Here is a 21,207-nt window from a genome sequence, read left to right on the forward strand (position 1 = left end):
GCAACGGGTGGAGTCTGATTTGGAGAGAGACCCGCACACAAAGCCAGCCTCCTCCTCCTCGCCTCCCCCCTCCTCCGTCGCGATCGGGCGGAGCTTGCCTGAAAGCCGCCGGGCAGACAGCAGCGAAGGAGCCCTGCCCGCCTGGCCGCCCGCCTCCTTCGCCGCCAGCCGGCTTGCAGGAAGCAGAAGCGAAGCGGCGTTCGCCATGCGTCCCTGCCGCAAGGGGAGCTGAGCGCTGCAAGGATACAAAGCCGCCGGGTAGGCGATCGGAGAGGAGGAGGAGGAGGAGGGGGCCCGATCTTTCCCCTTACCGCTATCACAGCCCCTGATTTCGCTCCGGAACCTCTCTGGGCCCCCTTTGGATGCCGGCTTGCTTGAGCAGGGAGGGCCCGTCTTTCTCCCTTTCTTATTTTAAAGCTTGGTTCCTTCCATTGAAAATTCTGCCTTTTCGTGTGTGTGTGCGCGCGCGCATTGAGCTTGGCCGGGTTGCAACCTCTCCCCCTTCTTCTTCTTCTTCTCTCCCCTCTTCCCTTGAATCATTCCCCCCACCCCACGATCTAATAGATCTACTCCCTTTTTCCTTCCTTCCCTCCACCCCCGCGTCAAGCCTTGGGAGCGCGCGCCTCCCCCCCCCCCATCTCCACTCCTCCAGGAGGAGAGATGCGAAGGGTGTGGAGGTGATGGAGGCGAGGCGGTGGCATCGCGGCGCCGCTCCGGTTTACGGGAGAGGAGGCGGCGGCGGCGGAGGCAGCCCCGCTAACACCCTGATCGCGACGAGCAACCGGGTCTTTCCCTTCGGAGGAGGAAGAGGCCAAGGCGAAACGGAGGGGCCGATCGGCTCGCCTTGATTTCGTCCTCCCTCCTCGCGCGCCCTTCCTTTGGCGACTTCGATCAAATCCAACCAACGCTCAGACGCCGGCCGCGCCTTCCCAAATCCCTCTCTGATGAAAATGGAGCCGGATTTGCTCAGGACTCTTTCCGATCCAGGGACCAAACCGGATCGAGAGCCGTTGACGCTGGGCCCCCTCCACGGGAAATACCTCCTCCTGGAGCCCCGCGGAGGGCCTTTGCCCAGCCCGGATCTGGTGCTGCTCTCCCGGGAAAGCTCCGCGGGAAACGCCGCCTTGATCTTGCCCGGAGCGGGCGACAAAACGCCCTTCGCCCTGGAGCAGGTCCTGGCCGAGATGGGCCACCACCACCAGGCCCTGTTCCCCGACGGCCCGGCGGCCCTGGAGTATTTGTACCGCATGGACGAACCCCTGCCGGAGCCGGAGCCGGAGCCCGAAGGCGACGGGCCAATCAGCGACGGCAACAGCGACTCAGGTGTGGGTGATAACCCGGACTCCCCCGGGGAGAGTTTGGACCTGAAGCTCGGGCCGGTGCTGGACGCCTGGGCTCTGGAGCTGCAGCAGAGCGCCCAGGAGGGCCACGGCCAGCCCTCTTTAGGCCAGCCTCAGGATTTACAACTGGTTGCAGCGGGCAGCCCGGAGGAGTTGAGCCCAGCAGAGATCTTCCCCCAAACTCAGGCGTCGGAGCTGCAGCAGTGTGCAGAATCGGGGCCCGTCTCCTTAGGCGGGGTCGAGTCTCCGGTTCCTCAGGATTTACAACTGGTTGTAGTGGGCAGCCTGGAGGAATTGAGCCCAGGTGAGATCTTCGCCCAAACTCAGGAGACCCTCCAAGAGGAGAGGGACTTGCTCCTAGAGACTGCGCCTTCTCACAAAGAGGGGTCCTTGGACGGGCTCCTCTTGAGTCCCCCTTGGACTAAAGAGATGGATGGCTGTGAACCCCAAATCTGCCCTGGCAGCCCTTTGTTGAGGCCGTTGGACTTGGCCATCATCCCCCAGCTTGGCTCGGGAGTGGACCTCTTTCCTCCTCTCCAGTCTTCCAGTAATCTCGGCCCGCAACACGAGTTTGGGCAGGCCGAACATACTGAGGACCAGTCTCCGAGTTCTCCCGAGGAGGCTCCCCGGCTCCGAGCTGTCTTCGATGCCCTGGACCGTGATGGGGATGGTTTTGTGCGGATAGAGGAGTTCGTCCAGTTTGCCACAGTCTATGGAGCAGAACAGGTAATGTCGACTTCTTGTGGTTTTAATTAACGGTTGATAAGGTTGGTGGCCTTGGTTTGCCTCCTAGAATGAATTGCCCCTGTGTAGTTTCATTCATTCATTCACCTCTAGGTAGATAAATAACGTGCGTGTGTATTTGTAACATCTTATAACTGAACGAAAACATCGCTTCTCGTGCAGTGTTGTTATTGTGGATGCTTCTGTAGTGTTGGAGTTTTTGCTTCGGGTTGGGGGGAATTACTGAGTAATTTCAGCTAGTACCTTTGTTATTAGACGTACTCTGCTTTTGATGGATGGTCTAGTTCTAGTCGTGTTTACTCAGAAGTAAATGCTATTGAGGTTACTGAGGTTTGGTTGCATTTCTGGCCTTTGGTAGAATAACAAATGGTTTCTTCCCACCCCCCCTTCCCAAATCAAGGCACATAGTACCCAAGGCTGGTCAAGTCATTTTGGCACTTGAGATGCCTCTCTGGGGAAGTAAAAATACAACAATAATAAACCAATTAACTAACCATTTATTGCCTTCTCGGGACACCCAAAATTGGCTGCTGGACGCACCTGCCTAATGGTAGGGTCTGCCCTTCTTAGGCCCAAGTTATACTGGTAGCAAGGCTGCTCCTGGAATGTACGGTAGACACTGCAAGTGAGAGCTGGGATGTTTCATACACTTTTAGAAAAGTAGCTAGGCTGAACCTTTCTTCCTGATTTGCTAGCTCTCCACCTGGCAGGGCATTCTGGGTTTGTGGGGTTGAATAGGGGAAGTATTCAGGTGGCAATTTCCACCTGTAGGCTGATGTGGAACAGCCCAGGAAAAGGTTTTATTGTTGATTGCTGTTGATTGCATATATAAACTAGTCTTAGGCTTGAAGAAGTCACCGAAGGCTTTTAGTTTCATAATCTGTTGTAACTGTCACCCAAACTGTGTGCGTGTAATGGTGGTGCCACTTACTCCAAATAATATAATGGCACCTGATCAAATTTGATACCTAATTTTGTATTTGACTTTCATCTTGCTTCCCTAGTTTAACGTGATAACATAAGTGCCCTGCTGGATCAGACCAAGGGTCCATCTAGTCCAGCACTCTGTTCACACAGTGGCCAACCAGCCATCGGCCAGGGATGAACAAGCAGGGCATGTTGCAACAACACTCTCCCACCCATGTTCCCCAGCAACTGGGGCACACAGGCTTACTGCCTCAAATACTAGAGGTAGCACATAGCCATCAGTGCTAGTAGCCATTGATAGCCTTTGCCTCCAGGAATTTATCCAACCCCCTTTTAAAGCCATCCAAATTGATGGCCATCACTTCATCCTGTGGTAGTGTGTTCCATAATTTAACTATGTGCTGTTATTATTATTATTATTATTATTATTATTATTATTTATTTATTTATTTATTTATATAGCACCATCAATGTCCATGGTGCTGAGACTTTGCCGCATAGGCTTACAATCTAATAAAATCATAGTAAAACAATAAGGAGGGGAAGAGAATGCAAACAGGCACAGGGTAGGGTAAAAGAAGTCCTTCCTTTTATTTGTCCTGGATCACCAATCAGCTTCAAGGGATGTCCCCTGGTTCTAGTATTTTGAGAGAGGAAGAAAAATGTCTCCCTATCCACATTCTCCATACCATGCATAATTTTGTACACCTCTATCATGTCTCCTCTTAGCCTCCTGTTTTCCAAGCTAAACAATCCCAGTTGATGCAACCTTCCCTCAGAGGGGAGATGCTCCAGCCCCTTCATCATTTTAGTTGCCCTTTTCTGCACTTTTTCCAGCTCTGTAATATCCCTTTTTAGGTGTGGTGACCGGAGCTGTACACAGTATTCTAAGTGTGGTCGCACCATCGATTTGTATAAGGGCAGTACAATACTGGCCGTTTTATTCTCAATTCTTTTTCTTATAATGCCTAACATGGAGTTTGCCTTCTTTACAGCGGCCACACACTGGGTGGACATTTTCATTGAGCTATCCACCACAATCCCAAGATCTCTTTCTTGTTCGGTCACTGCCAACTCAGATCCCATCAGGTTGTACTTGAAGTTGGGTTTTTTTGCCCCAACGTGCATCACCTTACACTTGCTTACATGATCTCTGTTGAACAAGAGATGCTGTGGAAGGCCTGACTGAAATTTGCTGCTTACGTCAGGGCTGGTCTTCCGATTGGCATCTAGCCGAAATGAGGCAGTCGAAAGGCTAGAGGTAGTGTGATGGGTGAATTTAGTCCTGTCCAATCTGTGTCAGTTCACTTAACTTGGGATCCGCTGTAAGTGTACCGGTTTGGCTTTATTTTTTAACAACCCGGCCTAGCTGTATCCTCTTTTCTGTGATGAACTGTTGTGTCAATTGGTAGCTACTCTCCTGGGGCATCACGCTAGAGTACTTCCGAAAGATGGTTTTAATGCAGATGTTTCTCCCCTGAGCCTGTGTTTTTGGGCTCTAAATTGGTCTTTTAATTTTGCCCTTGCACTGTGCGGTTGTGATGAGCGTGGATTCTGTCACAAGGGCATGGGGTGGTGGTGAGGTTAACCTCCTAGGTAAAACATGGTGGTCCTTGTATTTATTACCTTTACATTCTGCCCAATAGCCGAAGCTCTCTGGGAAGTTTACAGAGGTTAAAACCCCTTAAAATGCATTATATGAAGTATAAAAGCCATTGACATATAAATGCACACACACGCACAGACACACATGTATCTAAAACAAATTTAAACAGTAGTAAGAAAAATCCAGGATGTGATTAAAACCTCATCCTATGCTGCCAGATGCCTGAGGGAAGAGGAAGGTGTTAACCTGGCGCCGAAAAGATAACAATGTTGGCAGCAGGTGGGCCTTGTTGGGGAGATCATTCCAGATTTGGAGGGCCACCACCAAAAAGGCCCTCTCCCTTGTTGCTGCCTTCTGAGCCTCCCTTGGAGGATGCACGTGGAAGAGGACCTTAGATTATGAATGTCTGGAAGACACCAAGTTTGTCAAGACTGGGTTTGAGTATTAAGCTAGGTCTGGGGAGATCCTGGTTCAAATTCCCACTCAACCATGAAGCTCATTGGGTGACCTTTGGCCTCTGTGTGTGTGTGTCTTTCACTGTCTGCCTGGCCTATCTCACAGGGTTGTTGTGAGGATAACATATGGGTAGAGTCAAATATGCCACTCTGAACTCCTTGGAGGAAAGGTAGGAGTAAAACTCAATAGGGTATTAGCATTCCTATTTGGGGGGCAAATGGTGGTTGTCTAAATTATAGGTGAGAGACAAAGTTAAGCACATGGGAGCAAAAGCTAAACAGAGCATTAAACTGCAGTGTCAAATTGTACAATTCTGGAGCCAACCTGGGACCCAAAGATGTTAATGCTGCCTTCCCCCGCAGGGTGTCTTTGGACTAGAACTCTCAGCGTTCCTGGGGCACAAGGGAGTTGGAATCCCAGGTGGGGGAAGGCTGTGTTAACAGGTGATCTGCATGTCTGATCCTCCCTGCTCCTGCTGTGATCCGTGATGTGATCCAAACATCAGCGGGTGGTGAGAAAATAGCTAAGGGTGAACTATAAAGCTTGAGAAAAGCAGCATTCAGTTAGTCTCTTAAAAAACAAATCTGAATTAAGCATCCTCTGTCTCCATGTAATAGAGGCGTACCGATCTGTTGTTTGCTTAGATGTCAGAAATGGAATAGTAAGAGTCTAGTAAGGGGATGTGTGTGTAGTAATGTGATATAATAAAACGGGAGTAATCCAGTGGTTGTCTCCAAGGCAGGATGTCAAAGTCTTTCTACATCAAGGCTTGTGTGGGTGTATATATGGCTCTATTACACACGCCATATGGAGCTGTTCAGCCTAAACATTGGCGGAGATTAAAATCTTGTTGCAAAGTATCTTTCTTCTGGCCCCTTTACTGCAGGTTTGCATCTTTAAATCTGTTCTTGGTGGGTGTGTTGGCATCGTCTTAATTGCAATTATATGTCGTGTTCATACCGTGCATTTATTCCTACGAGAGCTCAGTAATTTGTGCAACAGCTGTATAAAGCAAAACTAATGGCATAGCAGATGGTGGGTGGATGACGGTGACCAAGAAAGTATATAGTTTGGATGACATTTAAACCAGGAACCTCTGCTACAAGTACTGTACATATCTGCTCCCCTGTGGCAGTTCTATACAGGTTGATTGGGTTTGCACAACACTCTAACCCACACTCAGTGGTTGAGGGTGGGTTATTTTTGAACCGTGGGCTTGTTTGTTGAACTGTGGGTTAGTGTGTTGTCTGAACCCAGGACATTTCCTGCTTGTTAACCATGCAGGGTGGCTTATTTATTTTTTTGGAACAAGCCACCTTGAGTACCCGTGGTTTGTTAACGAGTTGCCTTGTGGAAAATGTCCTGGGTTCAAGCAGCACACTAACCCGCAGTTCAACAAACAACCCACCGTTCAACAACAACTCACACTCAACCACTAAATGTGGGTTAGCGTGTTGTGTGAACATCCCTTTTGTCTGTTGCGGGGTAGAAAATTGAATAGCGGAATAGTAAGTGGCCTGCTGGACTCAAGCCTGACATGCTATTTCCTTTGAGGATGTGCAGAAAGGAAGGGACACTTTTGGGCGTGGGTGTGTGGGTGTTATGTATTGAAAAGCACAAATTAATATATTATTGGTCATGTGGCTTTCTAACCCCTGTCGTTCCCTTTATTTCTGATGTTCAGTGCCGTTGCATATGTAGCCCAAAAGGCTCCTTTCATACCCAAGAGTGGAACCAGAAAGCTTAGAGGAACCTCAAGGTTTGCAGTACAAAAAGTCTCTTAAGAGGAGACCCAAAACAGCCATTGAGGACCGAGTAGGTTCAGAATGGTGAGTTGGCACGTGGAAGGGAGTGGAACGGAGTATCATGGAAGAGGGTTTGGTTGGCTTGTTCCAACACTGATCAGGAGCTTTCTACACATGGTGCATTTTACTAAGGCGATTGTAAGAATAAAACTTAACCTGACTGCTGTGTGACGACTATGAATCTGAGCGCTTGATTTGAAAGTGAGTACTGAACATATGCGTTGGCGCTCTCGTGGTATAGCCCTGCCTGGACTGGACCACTTCAGCATGCAAGGGCAGGCTTTCCTAGATCACAAATTCCCCATGCATAGAGAGCTAGCACCAAGGGGAGAATGATAAATTGGACCCCCATCTTTGTGATATACTGGCTTACTGTAGATGAGGAGTCTGTGGGCAGCATTTCAGCATCTGGTTCCCCCATCTGCAGCCTGGAATGCTAGTCTAGCAGGACTGTACCGTGCAATAGTAATAATAATAATAATAAATAATAATATATTTATTTCTTATCCACCTCTCCCTTTGGATTGAGGCGGGGAACAACATTAATACAGGAATCAACACATCTTAAAAATTCTTGATTTTACATTGATGTGGGTAGGCCTGTTGGAAAAGGCTAGTCTTCAAAGCTGCCTTAAAATCACAGAGAGTTAATATTACAAATCTCCTCCGGCAGGCCATTCCACAATCTGGGGGTGACAAGAAAAGGTCCTCTGGGAAACTGATGTCAGCCTAGTTTTAGCTGACTGAAGTAAGTTCACCCCAGAGGACCTGAGGGTGCGGGGCGGACTGTATGGGAGAAGGCGATCCCGCAGGTAACCTGAACCCAAACCATTTAGGGCTTTAAAGGTAATGACCAACACTTTGTACTTCGCCTGGAAACTAATTGGCAGCCAGTGGAGTGATTTTAATGTTGGGGTAATATGCTCACCCCTAGATGTACCGGTGACCAACCTGGCTGCCATATTTTGAACTAGTTGAAGTTTCCGAACTAGGTACAATGGTAGCCCTATGTACAGCGCATTGCAGAAGTCGAGCCTTGAGGTGAAAATGGGGGCCGACCTGATAAATCTGTATTTGGGTTAGGTGCTGCTGGCCTGTTTCTCTGAAAGTCATAGAATGCTACAATTGCAAGGGAGTAGAAACAAGTTGTTTTATCTTTGGAATTGCAAAATTGGCCCGTGTGTCGGTTATTTCTATCCAATGGGAAAGGAGCAATGGGTTTTTAAGGCCTTCTGGAGCTGTGCTGTGGTGTGTTTAAGCTACTCCTGCTTACCGTTCTCAATTTCAGAGCAGGAAGAGGCAAGGAATTACTCTCTGTCAGCCCTCCAAAACGATCTTCGAGGCTGCAAGCTGCTAATTCCTCCATGCTGGGTAATTCTCGTCAGATCCAACCGAGCCTCCTAGCATATAAAGGGAAGTCTTTCCTGAGTGTTCACACCTGAAACAGTTGCGACTTGGGATAGCTAGTTGAAATCTGGGGGAACTCCCCCCCCCCCAATAATGTACATACAGGTGGGGTCTGCAACAAAATGTTGCAGCATGGAGTCTTCCTGTTCAGGGTGCTAGCCTGCTATGCCCTTTTGCAGAATACCTGTTCCCCACGGTTTTCTGCCTCTTCCCCTCCCCAATGGACAGTGTTCTGTGGCCACTGAGCATGTTCAGTCCTCACCGGGCTATTGTTTTGTGCCCCCACACCCCCAGTTAGCATCACTGGAAGCCAACTGAGAGCTGGAATTCTATGGGTGACTTCTAGCGTTGGGGGTGGAGCAGGGCTGTGTGCTGCTTGCAGGTCCCCTCCACAGCCTAGGCCCTGGTATAAATCGTCTTCTTTTTTTTTACTGTTCTGGTCTGTCAGAACTTCTCGTTCCTTGCAGAAGATAAATTTCAATATAGGACCACAAACAGAGAGAACAAATGACAAGAAGAATCTCAGTATTTTCCTCTTTTGTGATGTATGTCTTGTTTCAGCTCTCAAAAGTTGTTCTGGTCCAAGTCCCTGTTGGCGTTGTTTCCCCGATGAGGATACTGTGAGAGCACAGAGCACGCTATTGCAACGAACTTGTGACTCAGGTCACTTTGGAGCCTGAGGTGAAGGCAAGATGGCGGTGTCCCTCCTCACCTCCGTTAAATGTATGATTAGTCTGGTGACTGAATCCCATGCAGCTCTGCCCTCCCAACACCTTTTCACTGCTGCCCCCCTCCGAATCTGCTGCCAGAGACGGTTGCCTCACTGTGTTTCATATATGTCCAGCCCTGCTAGTGTTGTGACATGCAGGGCTGGGCAGGGCATAGATCTTTAGATGTTTTGCATCTCAGCTCCATGTTTTGCATGGCCATGTTGGGCAGAGGCTTCTGGAAACTGAAGTCCAAAACCTCTGGATAGCTACCTTCTGCCCTTCCTTGGCGTAGTGGCTAAAAATTTGAACCTGGAAGTCCATAACAGTATTTCCTCTGCTTATCCCACAGCCCGTCTCCGTATACAATATGGGGATAGCAATACTGACCTAATCCGGAGGGCTGTTGGAAGGATTACTTAGATAAGATAAACAAAGGGCTTTGAACACCCCAAAACATTATTATTATTATTATTATTATTTATTTATATAGCACCATCAGTGTTATGATGGCACAAATCAAAAGGTTAATGTGTAAATGATTCAAGACCTGTTCACTTGGTTCGTGGCACAATAAAACAAGGTGAAGTGGATTAATCTTGTCTCTGGAGTTTTTGATGTGGTTTGTTGGACAGGATCATGACCACTGGAGCTGGGCATGTCCAGGGTTACGATGCCGCAGCAGGGTGTCTCCTAACGTGAATCCTGCCTGGATTTCTTTATATTATTGATGCTCCTCTTCCGTGCCTCTCCTTAAATTTCACCCTATTGTTCTCAACAGTAGATCGTCTTTCCCTTGAGAAGCGATGCTTCAAATATTCATGTGCACTTTTCATTTGTCCAAACTTTGGGCTCTTCCTTGACTAGTTACTTCACAAGGTGTTTTAATCCCACTTTGTAGCTTTATTTATTTATTTATTACACTTATATACCACTCCCATAGCCAGGGCTCTCTGGACGGTTTACAGAAATTCTAAAATTGAGGTAAAAACAAGTATACAAAATTTAAAACTCTAAAACACAGAACATACACACATAAAACATTAAAAACCGATTAAAAACTAAACATGTGGGTAATTAGGATGTGCCGCCATATGCCTGGGCAAAGAGTAAAGTCTTAACCTGGCGCCGGAAGGATAGCAGCGTTGGCGCCAGGCGAGCTTCATCAGGGAGATCATTCCATAGTCTGGGGGCCACCACCGAAAAGGCCCTATCCCTTGTTGCCACACTCCGAGCCTCTCTCGGAGTAGGCACCCGGAGGAGGACCTTAGATGTTGAACGTAGTGACCGGGTATATTCACGTCGGGAGAGGCGTTCCGTCAGGTATTGAGGTCCCAGTTTGTCTCTGATCTTATAACGGTGGTTATAATGGTAGTTATTTTTATAATGGAACACTTTCCAGCAAGATGTCTTCCCTCACATTTTTTTCATCTGTAGTTTGTTGTACATGGTACAAACCTTTTCTTCTTTCTCTCCCCACCCTGGCTTTCTTGGGGAATACGGATGGGAGGTTGTTATGCTATTGCACCGTGTCCTGCTTACGGGTCCCTGGTCGATAGCTGGTTGGCCACTGTGTGAACTAGTGATGGATAGATGAACCCTTAGTCTGATCCATCATGGCCCCTCTTATGTTTCCAGGGTCTGTGTGTTAACTAAAAAGATAGATTTGCACTATTTTGTGATTATATTGTTATCCCCCGCCCCACGCCTTTGCAAGCAGATCAGAGCCACCTGGGTTTGGCTTCTGCTGTCTTTTTAATTTGTGATTTATTTGCAAATATATTAGTAGAGCATAGATGGAGGCAAAGAGCATGGACACCCCTCCCTGACAGTAGATGTGCAACCTCCCATCAGAAACCTGCATCTGCAGTGAACTTTCTCTACTTCTTTCTCTCTGTGTGGAGCCAAAACTGTCTCTCTTGTTAGTTACATATTTATGTGTGTATTATAGTTCTTTACTGCCCAATAGCTGAAGCTATATGCATAATTACATACATAGCATACTGTGAAGGTTTGAGGTCTCCAGAGGCAAAGTAGAAAGGTCAGGCCTTAGAGGCCTGGGGTTTTTCTGTTGGAGGAGATATCGCTGAGAGGAATAGTTTCATTTCTTTGGTTAAGATTTATTTCTTCAAGGTTGAAACAGTACTTACTCCTTTGGGGGAAGAGGGTATAAAAAGAGAGTAGAAATCCCGAGAGAGAGAGCAAGAAAAGAAGAGAGTATGAGGAAGAAGCAGCTGGAAAAGCCTGAATGCAGCTAGGGTAAAAGAACTGGCATTTTTCCTCCTTTTATTTTTCCTCCTTTGTATCCTTTTTTTCTTTTGTATCTTACAACTCTATTGACAAAATGCCTTTACTTGTAATTTGGTTGTTTAAATATTCTAGTAACCTGTTGTGTTAAACCTAAAGTGTCTGGAGTGTCACTCACCTCATGTCTACAGCCTAAACCCCACATGATTGGGAATGGGATGGTAAAGGAAGGAAGGTGGGGGCTCTTCAGGAGGTAAAAGATCCTTATGTAGTTGCTCATTGGGTCCAGTTCTTAGAAGGAACCCTGACACATACACATCCCTTTCTCCAAACTAATGGCTTTTCTGTTCAAAATTTTCTGGAGAATTCTGCTTCGAGAAACTGATCTTCTAACAAGAAGCTCCCAAGGAGCTCGCATCTGTCAGGCATTTTGGATCATTTAGGAACATTAGCTGTCTTTTGTGTAATTCCAGGCTGTCAACAGGCTTTTGCTCTAGTTTAAGGCAAACCATATGGTAGTTACACCCACAGTAACCAGGCGGCCATCACACAATAATAGATTATTAGTTTTTGCATAAAGCTGTCTTAAATTCTTCTGGAAGGAAAGTTGGGATCAATGACGTACGGACGAATGAACCTGCTTAGGGGAGTTTTGTGGTAAATGTAGGCAGAGCTGCAAGGTAGGCACATGTTAAAACCTGTGGTGTGGCCACCACAATCCAAAATGGGAAGAGTCAGCACCTGTGAACTGTGGAAGATTGATGTGCGTTGTAACTCTGGTGTAATGATGCTAGACAGGCCTTTCCTCAAAAGTGGAAAGTAGGGGTGTGCACGGATCCCCCGCTCCGCCCCGCGGGCCGATCCGAAAATTTCGGATCGGCTCGTTCCGCGCCGCCCATACTCCGCTCCTCTTCGCTGCAGAGCTTCGGCTCCGAATCGGAGCTCCGCAGTGGAGGGGAGTGGTGCCAGGTAAGGCCGGGAGAGGAGGGCGGGGGGGTTACTGGGCCCTGCTGCTGTTGCCACCTGTGCAGCGATGGCGGCAGAGCCCGATAAGGGACCAAGGGGGAGGGGGGCCTTACCTGCCTCTGTCCGCGGTCCGTCGGCTTCTTCAATTGAGCCCGCAGTTCAACCAGGAAGTCTGGGCCGCAAGTGCGGCCTAGACTTCCTGGTTGAACTGCGGGCTGAATTGAAGAAGCCGATGGACCGCGGACGGAGGCAGGTAAGGGAGAGGAGGGGGGGTTTACCGGGCCCTGCCGCTGTCGCCGCCCGTGCGGCGATGGCGGCAGAGCCCGGTAAGGGACCAAGGGGGAGGGGGGCCTTACCTGCCTCCGTCCGCGGTCCGTCGGCTTCTTCAATTGAGCCCGTGGTTCAACCAGGAAGTCTGGGCCGTGCGGCCTAGACTTCCTGATTGAACCGCGGGCTCAATTGAAGAAGCCGATGGACCGCGGACGGAGGCAGGTAAGGGAGAGGAGGGGGTGGTTTACCGGGCCCTGCCGCTGTCGCCGCATGGGCGACAGCGACAGCGGCAGGGCCCGGTAAACTCCACTTACCTTTCCGGCGGAGCTCCGGATCGAGGCGAAGGATCCGCCTTCACCTTGATCCTCTTCGCCACGCTCCACCGGCCCCCCAATCCTCTTCGCCTCCGCCTTAAGGGGAGGCGAAGCACCCTGCTCCGCTTCTAATTCGCCGGTCCGATTAGAAGCGGAGCACATCCCTAGTGGAAAGCCTTTGCTAAAACTGAGAGAACAGTGGTTGAGTGTGGGTTGTTTTGAGCCATGGGTGGTTTGTTGAACCATGGGTTAGCGTGTTGTCTGAACGCAGTACATTTTCCAGCAGGGTGGTTAATGTGTTGTTTGAACGCAGCCAAGCTGATGTGTTAACCATGCAGTGTGGCTTGTTGACCACCCTGAACAACCCAACAACAAACCATGGGTTCTCAAGGTGGCTGGTTCAGAAAAATAAGCCACACTGGTTAACAAGCCAACCTGGCTGCATAGAGACAAGGTTGTAACCCATGGTTCAACAAACAACCCACAGTTCAACAAGCAACTCATAGTTCAAAACAACCCACACTCAGCCATGGCGTGTGGGTTAGCATGTTGTGTGAGCAGCCCCAGAGAGAGACAGAAAGAGAGAGAGAGAATCCAAAGCAGAATGAAAAGGAGACCATCAATCAATCTTTATTTACAGTAAACAGACCAGTAGTTCATTATATTAAATGTACAAGTATTAATAAGTACAAATTTGTAAAATAGAGGGATACAAAATCTGTCACGGAATGAGCAGTACATTTGTCTGCGTGAGGGGTATAATCAAATAATCATAAGTGATTTAGTGAGGATAACCAGGTTCAGGTTTTTAGCCACTTGCTCAGGAATTAACTTGCTGATATCCTGGAATGAAATAATCGTAAGTGACTCAAAGGAGTAGTCAGGGAAAAACAGTGTGATGAAATATACTAGGACTTTTCTGGTGTTTTGATAATAGCTACAACAAGTAGAGCATGCAGGATGGACTCTACAAGGGGAGCATCTGTTATTCACTGAAGTTTTATTAAATCTTCCCTCTAATAATTTGGAGGGGAGAAGCATCAAACCTTGCCAAAGAGAACTATTTAGTAATAGTTAACCAGCCTAAACAGGGCATTCCATCTTATGGGGGTCTATCACGCCTCCCTGTAATGATGGGGAACTGTGGGGAACGTGATCCCCAAGCAGCTCTTCGCAGCTCCTGATAATCTGTGTCAGTTAATCTCTGTTTCACAGCCGATTTGGCGCTTCCTTGGTCCAAAGATAACAGATGGGGAGGGGGTAATAAACCTACAGTGGTGAGATCTGCAACAAAATGTTGTAGCGTGGAGTCTTCATGGTGCCAGTCAGCCATGCCTCGTTTCAGGATATTCTGTTCCCCCTCTTGGCCTGGCTTTCAGTTTTTCTCTCCTCCACCCCCCTGCCCCTCAAGTGTCAGCCCTGTGGCCACTGAGCATGCTTAGTTGTGTATAGGCTTTTTTCTTTTCTTTTGTGGGGAGGTGCCCCCTTCAGTTCTCTCCCCCCCCCCCAGATTGTTTTTTCTACTTCTGCAAAGCATGGGGGTTTCCCAAGCATGGTGATACCTCCCCCGTGTGCATGGATGGTTCTGGTTGGCTGTTGGAGAAGGAGTTTGCTATCCATATATAGCAGCCAATGGCCATGTTGGCTGGGGACAAAGGGAACTCTAGTCTAACGCATCCGGAGGGCCTGCTGGATCAAACCAAGATCCATCTAGTCCAACACTCTGGCCAACCAACTGTCGACCAGAGACCCACAAGTAGGACATGGTACAACAGCACCCTCCCACCCATGTTCCCCAGCATCTGGTGTATATAGGCTTACTGCCTCTGATACTCTCCAGCCTGTCTCTGATCAGGTTGGAGGAAGGTGGTATTTAGATTGGAAATAGGGAGCAACGTCTCCGCGTTGTGCTAAGTGAGCTGTTTGGCCCAAGCCCTGTTGCCTTTCAAGAAAGTCTCCAAGCTCTCCCTGGCTCACAAAGATTGAGTTGGCTCCTTCCAAGAATCCCATCCTAGCTATTAAGTAGGGACAAAGAAGCTGACAAGATTAAACAAGGATGTAGATCTCTCTCTCTCTCTCTCTCTTTGAATACCCACTTTTCTTTTTCTGGTGCGGGAGAAGAACAGAACCCTCTGAGAGCATGGTTTGGCTGAAGCGTATTGCCTTGGCTGAGCACCATCAAACTCACTACACAGACCTCTACTGCTGAAGGCTGCATCCCAATAATCTCAGGGTGGATGCAGGCTGCCATGCTGCGTGACCATATCTGGCCATGTGGTGAGCCAGCTGTCTGACTCTGAACATGACATGAGCAGAGCGTTACCATAGAACTGCTGGATCAGACCAAGGGTCCATCTAGTCCAGCACACTGTTCATACAGTGGCCAACCAGCTGTCGACCAGCAACCAGGACACAGGTACAACAGCACCCTATTGCCCATGTTCCCCAGGAACTGGTATACATAGGCTTACTGCTTCGGATGCTGGAGGTAGCACAAAGCCATCGGAACTAGTAGCCATTGATAGACTTTTCCTCCAGGAATTTATCCAACCCCCTTCTAATGTCTTCTAAATTAGTGGCCATGACTACATCTTGTGGTAGCAAATCCCATAGTTTAACTCTGCGCTATGTGAAGAAGTCCTTCCTTTTGTCGGTCCTGAATCTCCCACCAATCACCTTCATGGGATGACTCCATTGGGTTCCAGTATTAGGGGAGAATGAGAAAAATCTCTCCCTATCCACATTCTCCACACCATAAATAATTTTGTACACCTCTATCATGTCTCCCCTTAGCCTCCTTCCGCCCCCCCCCCAAGCTAAACAATCCCAGCTGTTGTAACCTTCCCTCATAGGGGAGATGCTCCAGCCCCTTGATCATTTTAGTTACCCTTTTCAGCACTTCCATCTGCTCTCTGATAACTTTTTTTTTTTTAGGTGTGGTGACCAGAACTGTACACAGAAATGTACATGAATGATTCTAGCAAACAGGTTCTGCTTTATAGCACACGCCTATCTCAACGTACAAATGAAAATCCCAAAGAATGTCTCCTTTTTAAGAACATAAGAGGTGCCATGCTGGATCACACTGAGGGTCCATCTAGTCCAGCACTCTGTTCACACAGTGGCCAACCAGCTGTTGACCAGGGACCCACAAGCAGGACATGGTGCAACAGCACCCTGCCACCCATGTTCCCCAGCAACTGGTGCACACAAGCTTACTGCCTTGGATACTGGAGGTAGCACATAACCATCAGGGCTAGTAGCCCTGGATAGCCTTCACCTCCAGGAATTTATCCAAACCCCCTTTAAAACCATCCAAATTGGTGGCCATCACTACATCTTGTGGTAGTGAATTCCATAGTTTACGCTGTGTGAAGAAGTAAACCGCCCAGAGAGCTTTGGCTATGGAGTGGTATTTAAATAATAATTCCTTTTATTTGTCCTGGATCTCCCACCAATCACCTTCATGGGATGACCCCGGGTTCTAGTATTTTGGAGAATGAAGATGGAGGGGAGACATGATAGCACTCTTCAAGTACTTGAAAGGTTGTCACATAGAGGAGGGCCAGGATCTCTTCTCGATCCTCCCAGAGTGCAGGACGCGGAATAACGGGCTCAAGTTCAAGGAAGCCAGATTCCAGCTGGACATCAGGAAAAACTTCCTGACTGTTAGAGCAGTACAACAATGGAATCAGTTACCTAGGGAGGTTGTGGGCTCTCCCACACTAGAGGCCTTCAAGAGGCAGCTGGACAACCATCTCTCAGGGATGCTTTAGGGTGGATTCCTGCACTGAGCAGGGGGTTGGACTCGATGGCCTTGTAGCTCCCTTCCAACTCTGCTATTCTATGATTCTATGTCTCCCCATCCACATTCTCCACCCCATGCCTAATTTTGTACAAAATTTAGAACAAAGAAGTCAGGAAAATACCTTATTGAAAACGGAGCTTGCTACAACGTTCGAGGAAGAGGAAAGTTGGTTCGAGGCAATTCATATTTGTGGTTGTGGTTTTCAGCCAGAACAGTAGTTTGCCCAGAGTCGGTCCTGAGTGTGTGTGTATTAAATGCAAACCGATTTCCTCCTTTTTCTCTTCCCCCACACCCTCAACAGCAGCGTGATGTTATCCTAGCATATTCAGGCAGCGGAAGACTCTGCTTGAAAGGGTAACAAATAAGCGAAATTTGCCAGTTCAGTTTGGTCTCTTGTTTCTGAACCATGAAGGGCCTGGGTGCTTGAACGTAAAGGCGACCCACGCAGGTGTCAGCCGTATCGGCAGGGGCACCAGCTGAAATGGTGTGCGCTCCAGGAGGGGCGCCTAGGAATCTCCTGGCAATATTGCAAAGAAAGCTGGGGTTCACAACTCTCACATTGTGTGCCCTCTCTGCTTGCTCGCACATGCAAATCATCCATCAGAGTCACAAACTGGGCAATAGTTGAACAAACAGAAGGAAGTCCAAAAGATGCTTCTCTCCATTTCGACTAAAAAAGGAGGCAAAGGGGAGACATGATAGAGGTGTACAAAATTATGCATGGTATGGAAAATGTGGACAGGGAGACATTTTTCTCCCTCTCTCAAAATGCTAGAACCCAGTGGGGTTATCCCATGAAGCTGATGGGTGGGAGATCCAGGACAAATAAAAGGAAGGACTCCTTCACACAGGGCAGAGTTAAATTATGGAACTCACTGCCACAAGATGTAGTGATGGCCACCTGTTTGGACGGCTTTAAAAGGGGGTTGGATAAATCCCTTGAGGAGAAGGCTATCCATGGCTACTAGCCCTGATGGTTGTGTGCTGTCTCGAGTATTCGAGGCAGTAAGCCTGTGTGCATCAGTTGCTGGGGAACATGGGTGGGAGGGTGCTGTTGTACTATGTCCTGCTTTGTTCCTTGGCCGACGGCTGGTTGGCCACTGTGTGAACAGATTATTTTATTACTTTGTTGTTGTTGATGATGATGATGTTAACAATAATAACAATTACTACTTGCAAAAAAGCACATTGTCATGATAGGCAGAGAATGAGAGGCTGCAGGGCTTCTATATTATGAGATACCACTCCCACCCCATCCCCATGCCCTGGGCGAGGAAAGCTGTGTATATTACTTGTAGATTAAGAGCTTAGTTTGTGATGCCTGGTCCCCTGCCTCCACAGCTATCATGAGTGGTGAACATGTTTTTGCCTTTCCATGAAACAGAACAGTGTCCTCTGCTGCACCCCCATGACTTACTCTAGAAGTAAGGGCCTTCTCTGCTGTGGCACCCCGGCTGTGGAATGAGCTCTCTAAGGAGGTTCTCCTGGCACCTACACTATATTCTTTTAGATGCCAGGTGAAGACCTTTTTATTCTCCCAGTATTTTAACAGTCTATAAATTAATTTTAACTTTGCTGTTTTAAATTGGTACTTTAAATTTGTATTTTTGCATCGCTGCTGTTTTTATCTTGGTTGTGCTTTTATATTGTATTTTACATTATGGTTTTATACTGTTGTTTTACACTTTGAAAGGTCTTAATTTTGTGAACCGCCCAGAGAGCTCTGGCTATTGGGCGGTATAGAAATGCAATAAATAAATAAATAAAGTTTATTGTTCCCATTCACTACTGTGAGAGCTTGTGACCTGGGGGACAGGCTCGGGTTCAAATTCCTGCCTCGCTATGAAGACCATTGGGTGACCTTGCAGGGCTGTTGTGAGTGAGGGTAAAATGGAAGTGAGGGCAGAAGAGAAGAGAACCACGTGAGTCACCCTGAACTCCTTGGTGGAAGAACAGGCTATTATGAAAGAAAGAGATAATGCTATTGTGGTAAGGGGGAGGCCTGCTTTTGGTGACCCCCCCAGGCGAGAGTCCAGTCTTCCTAGGCCCATCCTGAATTCTGTTTCTTGGCTATGCTAAAGTGCGACAGTATTGCTTGGAGAAGTGGAGGGAGTACCTGTCAATCTGGGTTCCTGTTCCTCCCCCCCCCCCCCCCGTATCACGACGATGGTTTAAAATTAGTAAACTATTTGGTGTGGTAATGTGGGGGAAATCGTTCATGAGCCCAAAAGTGTATGTGTGTGAGGGGGGGAACCAAGCACTATTATATTCTTCTGACTCGTTGGAGATTTCTTGCCAAGAATTTTGTAATATGGTACAGTCATACTATGAATGTGAAAGGGACGACCCCCTTCTCTCTCGCTTGCATTTCCAGGGCCTGGAACAATTTGATAGCTTGCTACTGTATTATGCTCGAGGAACTCGTTTGCGCGGCTTCAACAAGCATCCCCAGAGAATAGTGGCTTTTGAAATAAAACACTTCCATCAACTTGGACTAAATACATGCCAAAAGCCCATCTCCTCTTGACACGCAGCAATTACTTATTCTCAGATCGGCGTTAAACAGAACTGGGGAAAAATAGCTTCTCTCAACAGCGTTGATCGTACATCTGCAGTACAGCTGTTGGCTTAGATGAAAACCGTACGGCTTCCTGCTTGATCTCTGAGCCCCCGGCCCTACCGCGACGTGGTTTCCTCGGGCGATGGATTTTGGTTGCCGTTCAGGGCCGATCTTTTGAGGGAATCCGCCGAGGAGTTGGCTTGTGTAGGCATGGTTGACATTTGCTGGAACTCCATGAGGGAATAGTAGAGGATTGGACCCCGTGCTAATCTGTGTGTCTATGGATGCAGGCTGGACTTGACATGATTGGGAGCCATGTTTAGTAGCCCACATGTTGAAAGCCAGTGTGGTGTAGTAGTTGAAGCAGGGGTTAGGACTGGGGAGACCCCTGTTCAAATTCTCCCTCAGCCATGAAGCTCGCTGGGTGACCCTGGGCCCAGGTCGCTATCTCTTGGCCAAGGCAAACCTGACACATTTTGCTGCCTGAGGTAAAGGACAAAATGGCGGCTTTTCCTACCAAATACCAGACTGGCATTTGAATCTTACTTTAACACTGACCAAGGACAGCTCCTTCCACTGCGTCTGAGGACACTAGGCTATGTGGCACACATAGGTTAATCTTCCCAACTTTTTCCGCCATTTCTTGTCCTTCAGCATCTGCCACCTGAGGTGATTGTGTGGTTCGGCCTCCAGCTAGGGAGAAAGGTGGGACTGAAGTGTGGTGGTTGTTAAAATATCTGCCATGTGTTGCATTAATTCACTGAATAACAAAATCCGCAGGGCGGATTACATAACGCTTCAAGTATAAAATACAGTACAAAACCCAACAAAAAGACAGGAAAACAGTCTAAAATATATATAAATAGCTTAGTTTTTATATCAGAGTGCTCCTGCTGAATGACCTGAGGCAGGTACATACCAGAAAGAAGAACGTTTTGGAAATTGAACCCAGTTACGGAATATCCTTCCCACTCTGCTTTCTTTTTGGTGCCTCAGGTTAAAAATGTGTGTGTTTAATTTTGGGATGCTATGAGTTTTGTTTTGCTACTGGTCATGGTTTTTTTTTTTTTGAATGCATGGCTTTTTGTTCAGTTCTGCATTGAAATTGTTTTTATTTTATTTTTTTTGTAAACTCCCCAGAGAACTTTGTCGTGGGGTGGCAGATAAATGTCGTAAATAAATGACTAAATAAATTATCAATAGGAATGAGTGGGTGAAGGGAGATGGACCCGTCTCCCTTCCCCTGGTTGATATCTCTTGCTTGGGGTCTTTAGGCACGTTGCCTCAGTCTGCCTCCAATATAGGAAGTGGGCTGAGGTGGAGAGAAGATGTCTGATGTGGACTAAGAAACTTTGGTCTTGATCCCAAAGTAATATTGGGCGGACACGTACAATGTCAACGTGATGCAATAAGACGAACACTGCAGAGCTATTTTTGTAAAATAGACATGGCTGCAATTAAAGTCTCCAGATCTTCCGATAGCTTTCGGCTCATAAAACTAACCCATAGGGAAGAAAAATACCTGACAGAAATTATGCCCCCTGCCCTTCACAAAGCTCTTACCAGCCTGTGATTCCAGACAATGCCATCCAACTTTAGAGAAGGGAGATAGCAAAACATCCCTAGAGAACAGTGTTTATGTATTTGTGTCAACCAAGCAGTAGGCAGCGGTCCCCAACGTTTTTGGCACCAGGGACCGGTTTCGTGGAAGACAATTTTTCCACGGACCGGGGCAGGGTTGAGGGGATGGTTTGGGGAAGCTACGCCCGCCCACCCACTCCAGCGTGCTGGCTTCGCTTCGGCTGGTTGGGCGACAAGCCGAAGCGAAACCGAAGGGACGCTGGGGAGGGTGGCTTCGGAACGGCGCACCCGGAAGTCGTTCTCCCTGAGCGCACCGTTGGGCGCACTGTTCCAAAGCCGCCCACCCCAGCATCCTGGCTTCGCTTCGGCTGGGCAGGCGAGATGGCGCCCTGTGCCCAGGTACGCTAAGGTGGGGGTTGGGTGGGTGAAAGCAACTCACCTGCGCGGCCCGGTTCCTAATAGGCCATGG

General features: G+C 48.0%; 1 protein-coding gene across 1 annotated transcript in view; it reads left to right on the forward strand.

Annotated features, from left to right (window-relative positions):
• Window positions 1–1,689: 1,689 nt before the first annotated feature.
• The window catches only part of RAB11FIP3 (RAB11 family interacting protein 3), a 108,504-nt gene continuing 88,986 nt past the window's right edge, over window positions 1,690–21,207 (forward strand). The window contains exon 1 of the mRNA XM_063142909.1: window positions 1,690–2,066. Within this exon, the coding sequence (XP_062998979.1) occupies window positions 1,770–2,066 (297 nt within the window). The 5' untranslated portion in view covers window positions 1,690–1,769. The remainder of the gene's footprint in view (window positions 2,067–21,207) is intronic.

Source organism: Elgaria multicarinata, chromosome 17 (assembly GCF_023053635.1).
Source record: "Elgaria multicarinata webbii isolate HBS135686 ecotype San Diego chromosome 17, rElgMul1.1.pri, whole genome shotgun sequence".
Classification (NCBI taxonomy): Eukaryota; Metazoa; Chordata; class Lepidosauria; order Squamata; family Anguidae; genus Elgaria; species Elgaria multicarinata.